Here is a 14,755-nt window from a genome sequence, read left to right as displayed (position 1 = left end):
AAGTGACCGTATGATATAAATGACATTTGATTAAAGCAGCTGTCTCTTTGCCTTAATTTTTTTAAAACTACCACAAAAAGCTGGCTAAGGTTCAAAGCCCTTGCATCAGTGTTGCAGGAAATTTGGTTATGTGATAAAGGTATTTTACCTTCAGTGTGAAGTTTTGAGTTAGTCTGTTTACAACGAGCAGTTGGGCCATAGTTTTAAAAATCATGTTGAATCAACAACATGAGAGAAGCAGCATTGCTTTCATTTCAGCCATGTAGTTGGAGAAGGAAATGATTAGGCATCATATTCCTCATGGCTAATATCGTGCAAGGTTTTTCTAAAATCAGAACTTGAGAGCTTAGAAGGGACCTTAGAAATCTACTAGTTGGAAATGAGGGGTGGCGGCGGGGGGGGATTGGAAGGGAAATGGAATTCGCCAAACTAAAGGGCAGGATTCTTTTAGTTCTCAGCAGGAAACACATGTTTATCTGGAAAAGATTTTGGTTGGACAGGTTGTTTGTATAAGAATCTTTTTTGTGAGGAAGGAAGACCAACCTGAGCTTGGAGGCTGGATTGGAGTAGAGAGAGCAATCCCTAAGCTTCCAGGGAATGAGAAAAAAAATACAGAGATTTCAAATAGGGAAACTACTTTCACAGAGATGATACACTAATTTACTTTTAAGTTAGTCGTGATGTATATTCATCTTATACGATATGATAATTAAATGGTAACTTTAGTATTAATTGCTATAAAAACATAGTAACTTTTTAAAAGGTATGGCACACTTATGTCCACACTAAAACCTGCAGACAGTTGTTTATTCCGCTTTATTCACAATTGCCAAAACTTAGAAGCAGCCAAGATACGCATCAATAGGTGAAAGGATAAATGAACTGTAGTACATCCAGACAATGCATTATTATTCAGGACTAAAAAGAAATAAGCAATCAAGCCATGAAGAGACAGGAACCTTAAATGCATATTTGTAAATGAAAGAAGGCAATCTGAGAAGGGTACCTACTATATGATTCCAACTTATGGCATTCTGGAAAAGGCAAAACTATGGACACAGTAAAAAGAGCAATGGTTGCAGGACATAGGGAAGGGGAGGAGATGAATAGGCAAAGCACAAAGGATGTTTAGGACAGTGAAAATACTCTGTGATATTATAATGATGAAAATGTCATTATATATTCTTCCAAACTCATAGAATATACAGTACTAAGAGTGAACTTTAAGGTAAATTATGGACTTTGGGTGATTGTGATGTGTTAATGTAGGTTCATCCTTGGTAACAAGTGTACCATTCTGTGGAGCGATGTTGATAATGGGAGAAGCTATGCATGTATAGGGCAGGAGACATATAGGAAATCTCTGTAGCTCAGTTTCATTGTACACCTAAAACTGCTCTAAAAAATAAAATCTTTAAAAATTATAGGAGGATGTTTAGGTGAAAAGCTGTGTCAGAAGAGCACATAGAGTGTGACACTACTTATGTAAGATTGTATATCTATACAATTTATATATTTGGCATGTTCATCAAAATATTCGAAGTGATTTGAAGTATGAAAGATTTAAGATGTTTTTTTAAAAATAAACTTTTTCCTTTATAGTTTTCTGTATCATTTGGATTCTCTATAGTGATCATATGTTATCTTTATAAACAACAACTAAAAAGCAAAAAGAGACGTTTAACATGTTGCCCCTGCTCTGCCAGTTGAAATCATATTATGGCTTCATTGTTCTCCTACGTTAAGATCAAAGGGTTTCAGGGGGACAGGAGATAGCATGAGTGGGACATTTTCTTCCCAGTTAAATTTAGTAATAAAGGATATAAGAAAAATGGTCATATAATTGGAAAATGCTTCCATTTTTAAGCATATAATACATAGAAACTGTCTCTAACTTAAGCTTGGAGCTGAAGGTGATGCCATTTGGGGATATTCTCCAGATAGGATGACAGAGTAATGATCCAATACAAATTTGATGGAACAGAAACACATTTCCTCCTCATTCTGAAAGCTAGTGGTGATGATCCACTGAGCAATGTTTAATATTCATTTTAAAAAACTGGAGAATGAAGAAGTGACAGCTGGAAGTCTATTTATGGATGAAATCAGTGGCGGGAAATGAAATATTTGTAGAATCACTGCAATAGAATAGAAATTCTTACCATGTTTTTTGTAGAAGGGAATTGTAGGATTCTTGCATTTGATCTGAGAGAGCAAGGGGGGACTTTCTGTCATTAAATTATATGTGCAGAAAGGAATAGGCACAATAACAGTTGAAGATTAGTATTGTAAGAATTTTCTATTTATACTTCACCTCATTCCACAAAGAGTTTGAAGCAGCTTGTTAGGAAGTATATGTGGCAGCAAAATATAAGAAATCAGGACCAGGCTGAGTATAAATTCGTTCCGTGGCAGATGATAGCATGCCCTGCCCATATTTCAGCCCACAATGGAAGGCTGGAAATGGGGGAGAATTAATGCCCACCTTTTCCTGAAGCAACCATCAACCAATGACAGATGAGAGCTGGATGATATATGTCACAGTTTCTTTGCCCCTTGAGGATGTTCTGCTAACTCCTTGAGAGCCCCAAAAGAGTCCAGTCCTGTGATAGGATGAAAGAGAGGAGGGTTTGGGATTGGGTCCTGAGAGTCATGAGTATTGGTCAGGGAGGTTGGCATTGGTATCTACTGAACAAACTTAGTAGAGGAGTGTAAGGTCTTTTGACTCTTTAATAGAAGGACCCCTGGTCCTCCAAGGTTGGCAACAGGGAGACATGCCACCTGGGAAATGTGACTAGATATTGTAGCCATCTCACTAAGAGAGTGCGACATGATCCAAGCCATATTTCATAAGCATAGCTGGCTGACTGGAGGACGGATTGCAGAAGGGAGAACACTTACGCTGGAAGACTAGTTAGAAAATGATTACATAGTCCAGATAAGAGAAAGAAGATGGCGTGAACTCTACCCAATGAGCATGGCACGGAGAGATCCAGTTTTAGTAGAACTTGACAATTGATTGGTTGTGGGTAGAGAAGAAGGATCTAGAGACATCTCTGAGTTTTTTCTGGATGATCCTAAGAATAATGGTACTATTATCTAGGAGGAAGAGTGGGTTGAAGAGGTAGGGAAGAGGGTTCAGCCTACAAATGTCAAGTTTTAGGTAATTTAAGGATATCTTGGAGAGATGCTAAGAAGCTACTTAGGAATAAGTTTAGCAATGAGAAGCCAGAGCTAGAGCCACAGATTTGGGAGTTCCCAGTGTATAGCCAATTGTTAGAAACCAAGAGAACATATGAGGTCTCTGAGGAGATCAATGAGCATCCAGAAAGACCAGGAGAAAGATGTACAAAAATCTTGAGATACGTACGTGCATAAAAGTTGGGTAGAAGGGACGAGCAATGAAGGAGAAATTGTAGAACGAGAGGACCAGATGTCGTTGGAGCCAAAGCATATTGGGGGTAGTTTATACTTTGGACAGTACTCATAGATACCAAAGGTGAAGAGCGTAAGAAGGAGATTAGAGGATTGTGGGATGTCAGGGCCCTTTTCTTGTATCAGTGGAATGCGAGACCTTTCCCATGGCTCTTGACGGAAATTTGGTCACATCCAGGAGCTCTGTTTTAATCACCTTTCTGCTGACGGAGGAGGCTAGAGTGATGAGTGAGGATGGGCTCAGCTTTCATGGTGCCGTGAGCCATGAGCCCTACTCAAGACAGTCAATCTAGTGACATTATTTTTCTCTTCTGCTTGTGCCCACGATGGTCATCCCCCTGCACAATGGTAGATGTTTATGTAGGCTGAGCTTCCTCAGAGGGAGCCAGATCCCTGAGAAACACCTGTGTATAACTCCTATAGAGTCAGGTCTCATAATCACTGAGTCTAATCACTCTATCTGAATTTAGAAATCACTGTGAGTCATGTGGTTAAGCTCTTTTCAAACAAAACAAAACAAAATAAAAAAAACCCCAAAAGATTCTGTACTACTCAATGCCATTTGGGGGCTTTTGCTTGCCATTTTAAATTACCAACATCCTTTGTTGCTACCTTTGTGACTGGTGCTGGCACAAATACTAGGAACTCTCTCCCTATCTGGGTTCTCTTTTCCAAACTGCTAATCTCAGTTCATTTATGAAGTCTTAATTAATCAGAGGACTAGATAGGCAACTCTTGTGATTCTCCCTTCACTGACTGCTCTCACCCACTGGTTGTGTGTACTTGTTGTAATGACTCAATTTAAGTTATGTATTTGCTTAATGCATGCCCTTATCTTTTTCTGTTTATATCATTATTGTCTTAGACAGGGATCATTTACGTTTAAATTGTTATGTATCATTCTTTATGTGCACAGTTCTATGATTGGACAGTTACTTAATCAGTGCGTTTGATGATACTAAGCAAAATTCTCTTCTTTATCTCATTTGGAGACATAAAGAACATAATACTTTCTGGTTCTTTCTTGACTAGTAACTTTTGGTTAACTCTAAGGTTTTCCTGTTTGCTTTTCTCACAGTTACTCCCTCCTACATGCACAAATGGTAAAACGGTTATCTCAGGAAGAAGAAAAAAGACATTTGATAGCATTACTCAGTCGTTCAACAACAGTAAATAGAGACTGGCATCCCCATTTCTGTCATTGGCTGCTTGACCTCACTTAACCTTCCTGTTAGTATCTGTTTCCTCACTAGAAAATTTATTACTTTCTAAAAGACCCAATGTTAATAAAGGACAAAGTACAGCGTGGTGTTACCCAGAGCTCTGGCATGAAATCAAGAGTGAAGGATACTGGTGGTCGTTCTGGCACGAGCTAGCTAGATGAACGAACCTTGGGCATGGTGTTTAACTTCTCTAATAATGGTTTCCGAGGTATTGATTTCTCTTTTGGCAGTTAAGCAATTGAATTAAAAATCTTTTGTATTCCTTAAACTCTATAGTATTTTAAAGTAACGGTTTCAACAATAATTATAATAGGTAATACTTAGTTGCTACCTGCCAGATACTTTCCTAATTATGTTACACTTCTTAGCAAGTCCTCAGAATGGCCCTTTGAGGAGGGTTCTCTTGTCCTTCATGTTTGACAAAGGAAGAAACTGAGGCATAGGAGATTGAACAACTAGCCCAAAGTCACCCCATTTATAAGGGGGGGGGGAAGCCTGTGCCCTTGACCATCACATTCGGCCTGTTGTGTAGAAATGCTGTGCGACCTACTCCACACAGCCCCGAAAGACAAACCACAGAGCACAGGAAACCTCAGTTCCTTTGAAATTAAGCAAATTCAACTTAAAGTTAAATCGCATTTGACACTGAATCGAACTTATTCCCTTTAAGCATTTTATATAAGTAATTCTGTAAATGAAAAAGTGCCATGCCATAGATGTTCTCTCTCTGATTTAATTTGCTTACAATCATTTGAAAATGGGGAGCTATGGTCTATGCTTTTAGCTCACTTCAGAATGTTTCAGAAGTACTTTCAAATACAGATTTCTACTGCTGGAATAGAAAACCTTAAATTCAGATAGGTAGAGGAAAAGACTAAAGAGGCTCAAGTATTTACTGTTTTTGAGATAAAGTTAAAACTTTTACAGAGACTTCAGAGACGTTCCTGCCCTGCAGAGCAATACAAGTTTAAGTCCAGCACAACTTTCTGCAATAAAAACTTACCCTCTTGTGGTTTGGTGGCTCCTAGTCACATGTGCATTCTAAAGTTCTCCAAAAGAGTACAGGGAATGACCATCAGATTTTATGAAATCGAATTTTATTTCAAAATAGTTAATCTTCGTTGTAGGTGACATTTTCCACCCTGTCTAATCCAACTCAGATCAGGGCCCCAGGCCTGCCTGCCTCTAGAGACTGGAATGTGTTTCTGTGCTGGGGCACGGAGCCAGCTTCCTATTTACTTAGAGGCATTGAGCATCTCAGGAGCAAAACAGAAGTTGTGATGCAAGTTTTGGCTGCAAGCATGTTAGGGTTGCCTGACGTGTTCGACTAACATGTGATCTGAAAGAATTCTCAAAGCCCGGGTTGGTTTAAGGCAAAACAGGATTAAACAGCCTTTTGTAGTCTTTTTAACTCAGTCCTAAGTCAACAAGAGGCTAAGCAAACAATGAGGAAGCTCCCTCTGCACACCGATTGTAAAGTGAGGATGAGTCTGTACTCAGGCGAAGGGTGTGCAGTCTGAGAGCTCTTTCTTCCAGTTCGTAGCATCAATCAAGAAAACAGTGTCAAAAGCTGTTTGAAACCACGGTGGCCCCAGTTTTCTTAAACGACCAAACGTCTTGCAAATTCTCAGGTTGTGAGCGTGCATGCGTGTGTGTGTTTGCTTTTTAAACAGAAAGAGCCACATGTGCAAAAGGATACAGAAGAGGGAAGAGTGAAATTTAGTTAAAATGAGCACCTATGACCTGGGATACAGAGGTGTAAGACAGCCCCCAGTGTTGTGGGATAAAGGGAAAGACTGAGGTGCACTCCCAGGTTGCTGTGGGAACAAAGGGAGGAGCATTTCACCTTGATTCAGGATTTGGGGGAGGCCACTTAAGTCTCTGAGGCAGATGAAATAAGTCTAAGTTAACTAGCTGAAAAAAAAAAAAAAAAGGAAGGGCATAACAGGAGTTGGGGTGAAAAGCAATAGCAGTGAAGGTGTTAAGGGATTGTCTACGGCTACAGGGAGCTTCTTCCTAAATCCTTCTGGCTATAAGGAATTACCTGGAAAATTCATAGGTCATGATACTGCTATGGTAATGGTTGTTGAGAGAAGAAAACAAAAAAAGGATTCAATTCATGAAATATTAAAAATGCAAGTGAGCTGACCTTTTAACCAATCTATACTATTAAGGGATTAAATAAGTAAATTCTTGGTAATTAGATCCCTAGGGAGAATTTGATTTGCATATAGATGTGATATGTTTAGCAATTCAATACAGGTTTTGCACTGGCCAGCCCTGAGCTGGGTCTCAGGTAGGTGATAAAATAAGCTAGATAGGGTGACACTATTAGGCTAATTTTTATCATCTACAACAAGGGAACATTAAAATCTGTTCATTTTGAGTTACTAAATGGCTCCTGCAAGTATTGTGAAAGAAAGCAGTACAGTAGTGACTTCTGTTCTCATGGGACCTTTATCCAAAGTTGTAAGTCTCTCTCAGGAATATTGATTTTAACACCTATCTCCATAGGGCTGAGGGCAAGGGTGTATTTTATCTTTTTTAGACAGATGGGAAACCTGAGCTGGAAATAATTAGATTGCTTGCTGAAGATTTTACATCCCCGCCTCCCCGCCCACCTCACAAAAAAAAAAAAAACAATTTTAACTGTACTAGAGCCTCTGAAGACATTGGTATCTTAGTCAAATTCACTTGGCTATTTCTCCATTTCATTCTTTGAGATTTCTTGTGTAGACTCTAATTTTTACTTTTAAAAAAGAACATAGCAATTGATATCTATAGAGCATACATTCTTGCTTTCTGGTATTTTTTATAGAAAAAATTCTTAGAAGTTGAATTGCTGAATAAAAGGGAATGCGCATTTAGAACTTTGACAGGTATCCTCAATTGATCTCAAAAACAACAACAACAACAACAACAAAAACAGTTGACCTGGGTTTGAACTGTATGGGCCCACTTCTACTTGGAATTTTTTCAATAAACATTGTAAATGTATTTTTTCTTCCATATGGTTTTCTTAACATTTTCTTTTCTCTAGCTTATTTTATTGTATGAATATAGTATATAACACATATTACATATGAAATATGTGCTAATCAACTTTATGTTATGGGTGAAGCTTCTGGTCAACAATAGGCTATTACTAGTTAAGTTTTTGGGGAGTCAAAAACTTATACACAGATTTTCTACTACATGAAAGTCAGAGCCCCTAAACCGCCCCCCACCCTGCCACACACATTGTTCAAGGGACAACTGTATTCTTTTTTTTTTTAGACGAGGCAACCCTTGGTTGACCTCACAGATTGCAAGGACCTTGTCAGTTTACAATCCCTTATTTTTTAATTTTTCTTTATTTTTTATGCCTACAACACCTGGTCTTCCTAGGCGGTCTCCCATCCAAGTACTAACCAGGCCTAACCCTGCTTAGCTTCCGAGATCAGACGGGATGGGGCTTGTTCAGGGTAGCACGGCTGCAGATACAACTGTATTCTTGAAATAGCTACATGTGTCAGATGCTACCATGTGCCTAGATCTGTGCTAAACACTTTGAATGCATTACCTCATTCAGTCCTTGAAAAAACCTATGAATAAAGCACTAGCGGTTTATAGATGGGAACACTGACTTGCAGAATAAACATAGCCAGAGGCAGTGGGGTCGGGACTGGATATACTTCTACCAGTAGAGGATGGAGGTGCCTATCTCCCCACACCCTTATAAGAACCGGTGTGTGAGCAATCCTTGCAAGTATTTGTCATTTTAAGAAATAAAATGTTATTAACCTCCTGGTTCTTTCATGTCCATCTTGCATAGGATTGGACATCTTGGTATGTTTATTGTTTGCATTTATTGTTTTATGAATTGCCTATTCATATCCTCTGCCTCATTTTTACTAGATTGTTCATCCTTTTTTCTTACTGATTTCTACATATTATAAACAGTAGCCCTTTGTTATGTGTTGCAAATCGTTTTCTCCCCAGTTTATTTCTTTCAATTTGTTTTGTGTCTTTCTCCAAAAAGAATTTCAAATTTCTTAAGTTGCAAATCTGAATATTTTATGGCCTTAGAGTTTTGTTATCCTTTTCTTAGGAGTATGTATTTTTCCTTCTTTTCTTATCTTTCTATAATTTCCTCAACATTTATCTGAGATTATTTTGGTGTAAGGAGCTAGGTAAAGTTATTTTTAAAAGGCTATCTATTTGTCTAAACACCATTTATTGAATAATCTATCTTTTCTAATTTGAACTATATTTTTTCAGCTAACTTGATTTCTAGTTTTGGATTTTTCTTGAGGTGGTAGCATACTGTTTCAATTATTGTAATTTTAGAATACGTTTTAATATGTAGAACAACTCCTTCCTCATTGAAATTTTTGTACAGTTTTTAAATATTTATGGTACCAAATTTTGAAAAAATTGTCAAGTTTAAAAACATCCTTTGCGAATGTTGATTGGGAATTTGTTGAATTTAGAGACCGATTTAGAACAAATTGACAGTTTTATACTATCTTCATTTTACATATCTTTTCATATTATTCGGTTGGGTTTTTATAGTTTTCTTCAGATGAATCCTGTATTTTTGGCAAATTATTTCTAGATAATTTGTTTTTTGTAGCTACGTGAATGGGATTTTTTAAATTATATGTTCTAATTGGTTCTTTTGACATACTAAAGCTTTGTTAACCTTTAGTGATTTATTACTGTCCATCTTAGCTGTTTTTAATAGATTAGGCTGAATTCTCCTGAGTTGGTAGTCATGTATGAAACAACTCCAAATGATAGCTTTGCCTCCTCTTTCCAATAGTTTATTTTGTTTTCATTTCTAACAGCTTTGGCAAGTACTTTCAGAATAATGTTAAGTGATAGCCATTATAATTGGTCTTATTTGTTCTTAACTTTCATGGAAATTTTTTTAAATTACTATCAGCTTAATGCTTTTGACCTATGAGCATAATGTTTTAGTCATATTAAAGAAGCAGTCTTCTAGACTTACTTTTCAAAAGGTTTTTTATTGGATTACAAGTTAAATTTTATCAAGTGCTTTTTCAACTTCTGAAATGATCATACTTATTTTCTAATAATATACCATTGTTATGTTCCTGGGAAAATTCTCACTAGGTCACAGTGGTTTTCCTTTTAAGCTAATGTTAGATAGTATAGAAGTTCCTGGTTATCTGAATGTAATTGCTATTAGGAAAAATCTACATAAACTAAATCCTTCAAAATGACTAAATTTTGTTAATAGTTAAAAAGTGAGAGGAGTTTGAAAAAGGAAACTAAAATTATGTAAATATGTCAAACAAATTTTGTTAGTTTGCTCTAGGTACTCATTTTTAGAAAAAAATATTTTTTAGATAATTTTATCAGAATACTACTTATTTTAGATTTTCATAATATAGTTTTAAATAGGATATTTTTAACAAGTTTTTGAGGCATCATCATTTTCTTAGGAGCCTTTCCTTATATGCTGATATGCACATTATTATCTCAAAATGACCATCATGTCATTTTTCTGTATCAAATTTCTTTTGTTCAGTTGTTAACTGATATAACTCTGCCAGAGCCTTATGTGCCATTGGCTTTGGGTGTGAATTCTCAAGCATCACTTTCCATAGATTGTATGAAAATTCTTCAACTCTTGCAAGATTTTCAATTTTAGTTTGCAATTAGTTTATATTGCATATTAAGACATTTATCGCATATATTATGACATCCAATTAACTAAGAAGCTAATGTGATGGCCAGAAAAAGATGCTTTCATTAAGTGAAAAAAATATTTGTGTTGGAGACTAACTATAGAAGAACAGGAAGGGAAAGACCCTGTAACATGAAAATATTCACTAATATTTTCTTATATTGCTTTCTTATTCACTTTGTAACTACACAGCCTTCAATGATGAAGACTCCTGCATTGGTATTTATGAGCAAGCTTTAGATATAAGTGGGTGGGGGCAGGGGAGAGGGGAGGGGGCGGGTTCCTGGGATCCATAATTAGAATTTTGATGATCCAGAAACTTAACAGAGAAAAAATTTTTCATTTTTATTTTCATTACACCTGTAATGTAAATGTAGCATTTTCTTCCACTCATAAGCAGGCCACAGTAGTATTAACAGTACTTATGTTATCACATATATTACAATTTTCATAGATGTTATGAAATGCAACTTAACCCTCATCACTACTTCAAAATTATTATGAATACGTCTACCAGTGATTAATTATAGAAGAAGCATATATATATTACTCTATCTCACTTAAAATATATTTTGATACTTGATTTCCTTTGTAATTTTACATATCTTATTTTTTTAGATTATAAAGGTTTATCTTGATAAAGGACCCACAGGCTTCACTAGAATCTCTGGGAGGTGGGGTGTGGTCCATGACATAAAAAGTGATTACTAATCCTGATTTCTCTTTTTGTTATGTCTTAGAATAGTTATATGTTTTACTCCTATTCCGTATCTACCTATTCCAGGTTAACAGAGGTGGTTCTGGGACTGATGCTTTCAGGCAGTGCTGTCACTGTGCTGCGGGCGGTCCACTCATTCAGTTTGTAAGGTTGCCAGAATGAAAGGGGAATAATGATAAACCCTGCTTAACCAGCCAGTAGTTACAGCCAATCAATGGACCTGAATCCTAGACAGCTGGACAGGAGCTAGGAGACCATGCTGCTGTCACATACTGGAGCATTGGAACCCTGGGAAACCTATAATCTGTGCAGGGAAGACTGACTCAAGAAAGCCAGTTATAACCAGGCAATGGAAATCTCAGTCTGCACATAGGTCTAACCTCAAAAATTATAAGTCTTAAGGTCACTAGAAAAACATGATGATTTTCTGGGATGTTTTGCATCTTGAAGAAAGAAACGATAATTTTGGGAGTATTTGAACAATCAGACTTTCTCATACATTAGGTGCAGATAGATTCATTACACATTATTCTTTTTTCCTTTCTTTTAATATGCAGCTACCCTCCAGAGAGACCGGATCTTCAAACATTTTACCAGGAAGCGCCAAAGGGCAATGCGAAGGCGAGTCCACCAGATCAATGGACACAAGTTTATGGCTACATATCTGAGGCAGCCCACCTACTGCTCTCACTGCAGGGAATTCATCTGGTAAGACTTTCCCTGGCTTCTCTCCTGCTAAGAGGCATTCTCTGGTTGTGTGTGATTTTGGGAGAAAGCATGATTTTTAAGAATTGTTTTAGGATCGATATTTGCCTCTTACTCTACTCAACTGACCTGACAATTTTAAATCTTAAAAAAAAAAAAAAATCTAAAGCATTTACAGATCCAAGTTTTGAATATTATTTCTTTTTCCAATCATTTTGGTGTTAATGAATCATGAACTGGTCAACAAGCACTAAATGAGAGGCTAAATCAGCAAATAAATAATCTGCTCCTGAGGAAGAAAATATATCAACAGTAGTGCATTAAGAAGGAATGAATCATATAATGAATTATGGAAATTAATTGTTGTAAGTAAAGTAAGCACAAGGTAGTCTTCAGCCTTATGGTATGTCGCCAAAGATAATAGCTTTTAGTGATCATATTAATCCCTGGCATGTAGGAATTAAGATAATTAATAGTTAAGAAATCCTAGATGAATTAGGGCAATATCTTTATTATACATGTGACTCAAGCTTAAGTCTCAGTGGCAAATCTATAATGTAAAATAAATTTAAGTATTAATTATCTTCAATTAGAGGCAACATTAGCATGTTTATTTGGAAAAAGAAGAGATACCCTATCACATACACATGTACATACACACACATCCATCTCAGGAGAAAACAGTTTAATATTTGCAGCATGAAAGGACATCTATGTTTTTGTTGCATACGAGTCATTTTGTTTAAGGCAAAAGCACTTGGTTCAGAGTAATTTCTGAATATTGATCAATTACTTTTTTTTTTTTTAATACTTTGATTTTTATACCTTTTAGTAGTCAGAATTCAGGGTTAGTTAGTGTTTCTGTCATTTGCAACCAAGAATAGTGTCTTGTCTAAATTAAAGGTCCCAAACTGGCTGTTGACGGGAAGCCTACAAATGTGCTATCACAACTATAGTCTTTAGGAAAAAGTTCCTACTGCCTTTTCTATTGAAAAAATATGAAGCTTGAGCATCTTTGAGCCCGTTTTCCTTCTACGCAGAAGACTGCACGTTCTAGTTAGCTGGAGTCCCACTTCTCCCTGTGGTTTGTCTGACCCAAAGAGTGACTGTTCGTTGCTCTGTATTTCATGTCACATCATTCTGCTACCCTCCTTTTTGTGACCTGCCTGTCCCTATAGGTATTTGTGGTGACAACCTGTGACCTCAACTAACGTTCTTAATGGAAACTTATTTGTTAATTTCACTAAACTTTTTCCATGAAGGAAACAACCCCCACCCGACCAGCCTTGTCTCTCTGTCATCTCTTTCCCCCTCCCCTCCAGACACACAATGTCGGTATATGTGTTACATATACATGGTTGAAAGTATGGACTCTGACATTTAATCTCATCACCAACTAGATGTATGAGCCTAGACAAGTTATATGACTCATCAGTGTCTCCTCATTTGCAAGATAGAGACAATAATTTTATTTTGTTTATATAATAACTTTGATATAGTACTTAAAATGCCAGGCACTATTCTCAGTATTTTACATTATCAATTTTTTTTTTATCTTCATGATAAATCTGTGAAGTAGGTACTGTGATCATTATCCCTTTTTATAGAGGAAACTATGGCTCAAAAAAGTAACAACTTCCCCAGTTCACATCCAGGCCACTGGCTTCAGGGTCTGTGCTCTTAATCCTCCTGTTACGTGTGCTATCTCACATAACTTTGTGAGGATTAAATGAGATGCTATATGTTAGCTACTTGACTCAGAATTTAGCACACCCTGTGGGTTTAGTACATGTGTTTGTTAATGAGGAGAATTATATTACCATCCCCCAGAGACTATATTGGGAAGAGACAGAGGTAGAAGCTATGGACATGATGGGTATATTTTGGCCATATTTCTACTCTCCCATGGACTCCGGGGTGATGTGGGAAAGGAAAGAGGGAGGGTGCCTTGGGTCAGGCAGCTGCAGTGGACTCATCTGTTTATGTCCATATGTGTATCTGCATCTGTTTATTTCACTCTATACATCTTCACATGTATGTGGGAGAGGATGCTAGAGCAATATTAGGTGATAGGGCAATACATCAGACCCAGGTACAGATGAAGGTTGTTTTTCATGGAGGATTTGGGGAATTGCTACAAAGGTGGATGGAATGAGAATTGCCAACAGCCATCCATTTGTATCATTTGCAGCATTCTTGTCCATCAGAGGGTTTCCTGTGTGTCTCATGGTAACAAACAAGGGCTCAAAAAGCACATCATCTTTGCTTCTTCTCTGAAAGTGTGTTTTTCATAAAGAATCAGAGAATGAAATCTGTTTTCCTTGAGTACTGTAATTATAGGAAAACTGTTGCTTAAATATTCATCTGATATAACTTTTTTCTCTGTTGTCTTGAACAGGGGAGTATTTGGGAAACAGGGTTATCAATGCCAAGGTAAGAAACCATTTTTAAAACTATGTTTAATCTTGTTCCTATGTTAAAAAGTGATTATACCAAGAAGAAACAGGATATATTCCATTGATGTTGTGAAAAATCACTCTGTAGGCCAGATGAGATCCCCGTGCCCCCCGCCCCACACCCCCACACCACAATAGAGTTATAACTTTAGTTTTGGTTTAATTTTGGCTGTGTATTTTTAGACAATGTAGCGGGGATGTTTTGATTCCTAAAGCCGGGATACCTAATAAAATTCCGTTGTTTAAAGTTTTGTCTACAATAACATGAAAGATAAATTTTTTATTTTGTTTTTGTTTTTTTATAATTCCATTGTCAGTAGAAGTGAGAAGTAGCACAGTGATGTTTTCTCTTTACCTAATTGGAAATAGAAGCTATTATTCAAGTTTGTTTGTTTGTTTCTTTCATTTTTTAAAAAAAGGTGAGAAATGTTCAAAGTTGGGCTCATAATGATCTTATAAGTTATTATGCATTCAGTATTTTTGATTATCACAATTCTAAGATCAACCCAGCTTACTAGTTAGT

The 14,755-nt window shown here is 36.7% G+C and overlaps 1 protein-coding gene and 1 pseudogene across 1 annotated transcript in view; one reads left to right on the top strand and one right to left on the bottom strand.

Moving 5' to 3' along the window:
* PRKCH (protein kinase C eta) overlaps positions 1-14,755 on the top strand; it is a 205,183-nt gene that overhangs the window by 98,271 nt on the left and 92,157 nt on the right. Inside the window, exons 3-4 of the mRNA XM_011386242.2 lie at positions 11,629-11,779; positions 14,175-14,209. Coding sequence (XP_011384544.1) covers positions 11,629-11,779; positions 14,175-14,209 — 186 coding nt within the window. The remainder of the gene's footprint in view (positions 1-11,628; positions 11,780-14,174; positions 14,210-14,755) is intronic.
* Positions 8,021-8,139, bottom strand: LOC111735957 (annotated as a pseudogene).

Source organism: Pteropus vampyrus, unplaced genomic scaffold (genome assembly GCF_000151845.1).
Source record: "Pteropus vampyrus isolate Shadow unplaced genomic scaffold, Pvam_2.0 Scaffold15, whole genome shotgun sequence".
Lineage (NCBI taxonomy): Eukaryota > Metazoa > Chordata > Mammalia > Chiroptera > Pteropodidae > Pteropus > Pteropus vampyrus.
Note: the sequence above shows the minus strand (reverse complement) of the source record. Positions and strands in the feature narration are given on the sequence as shown.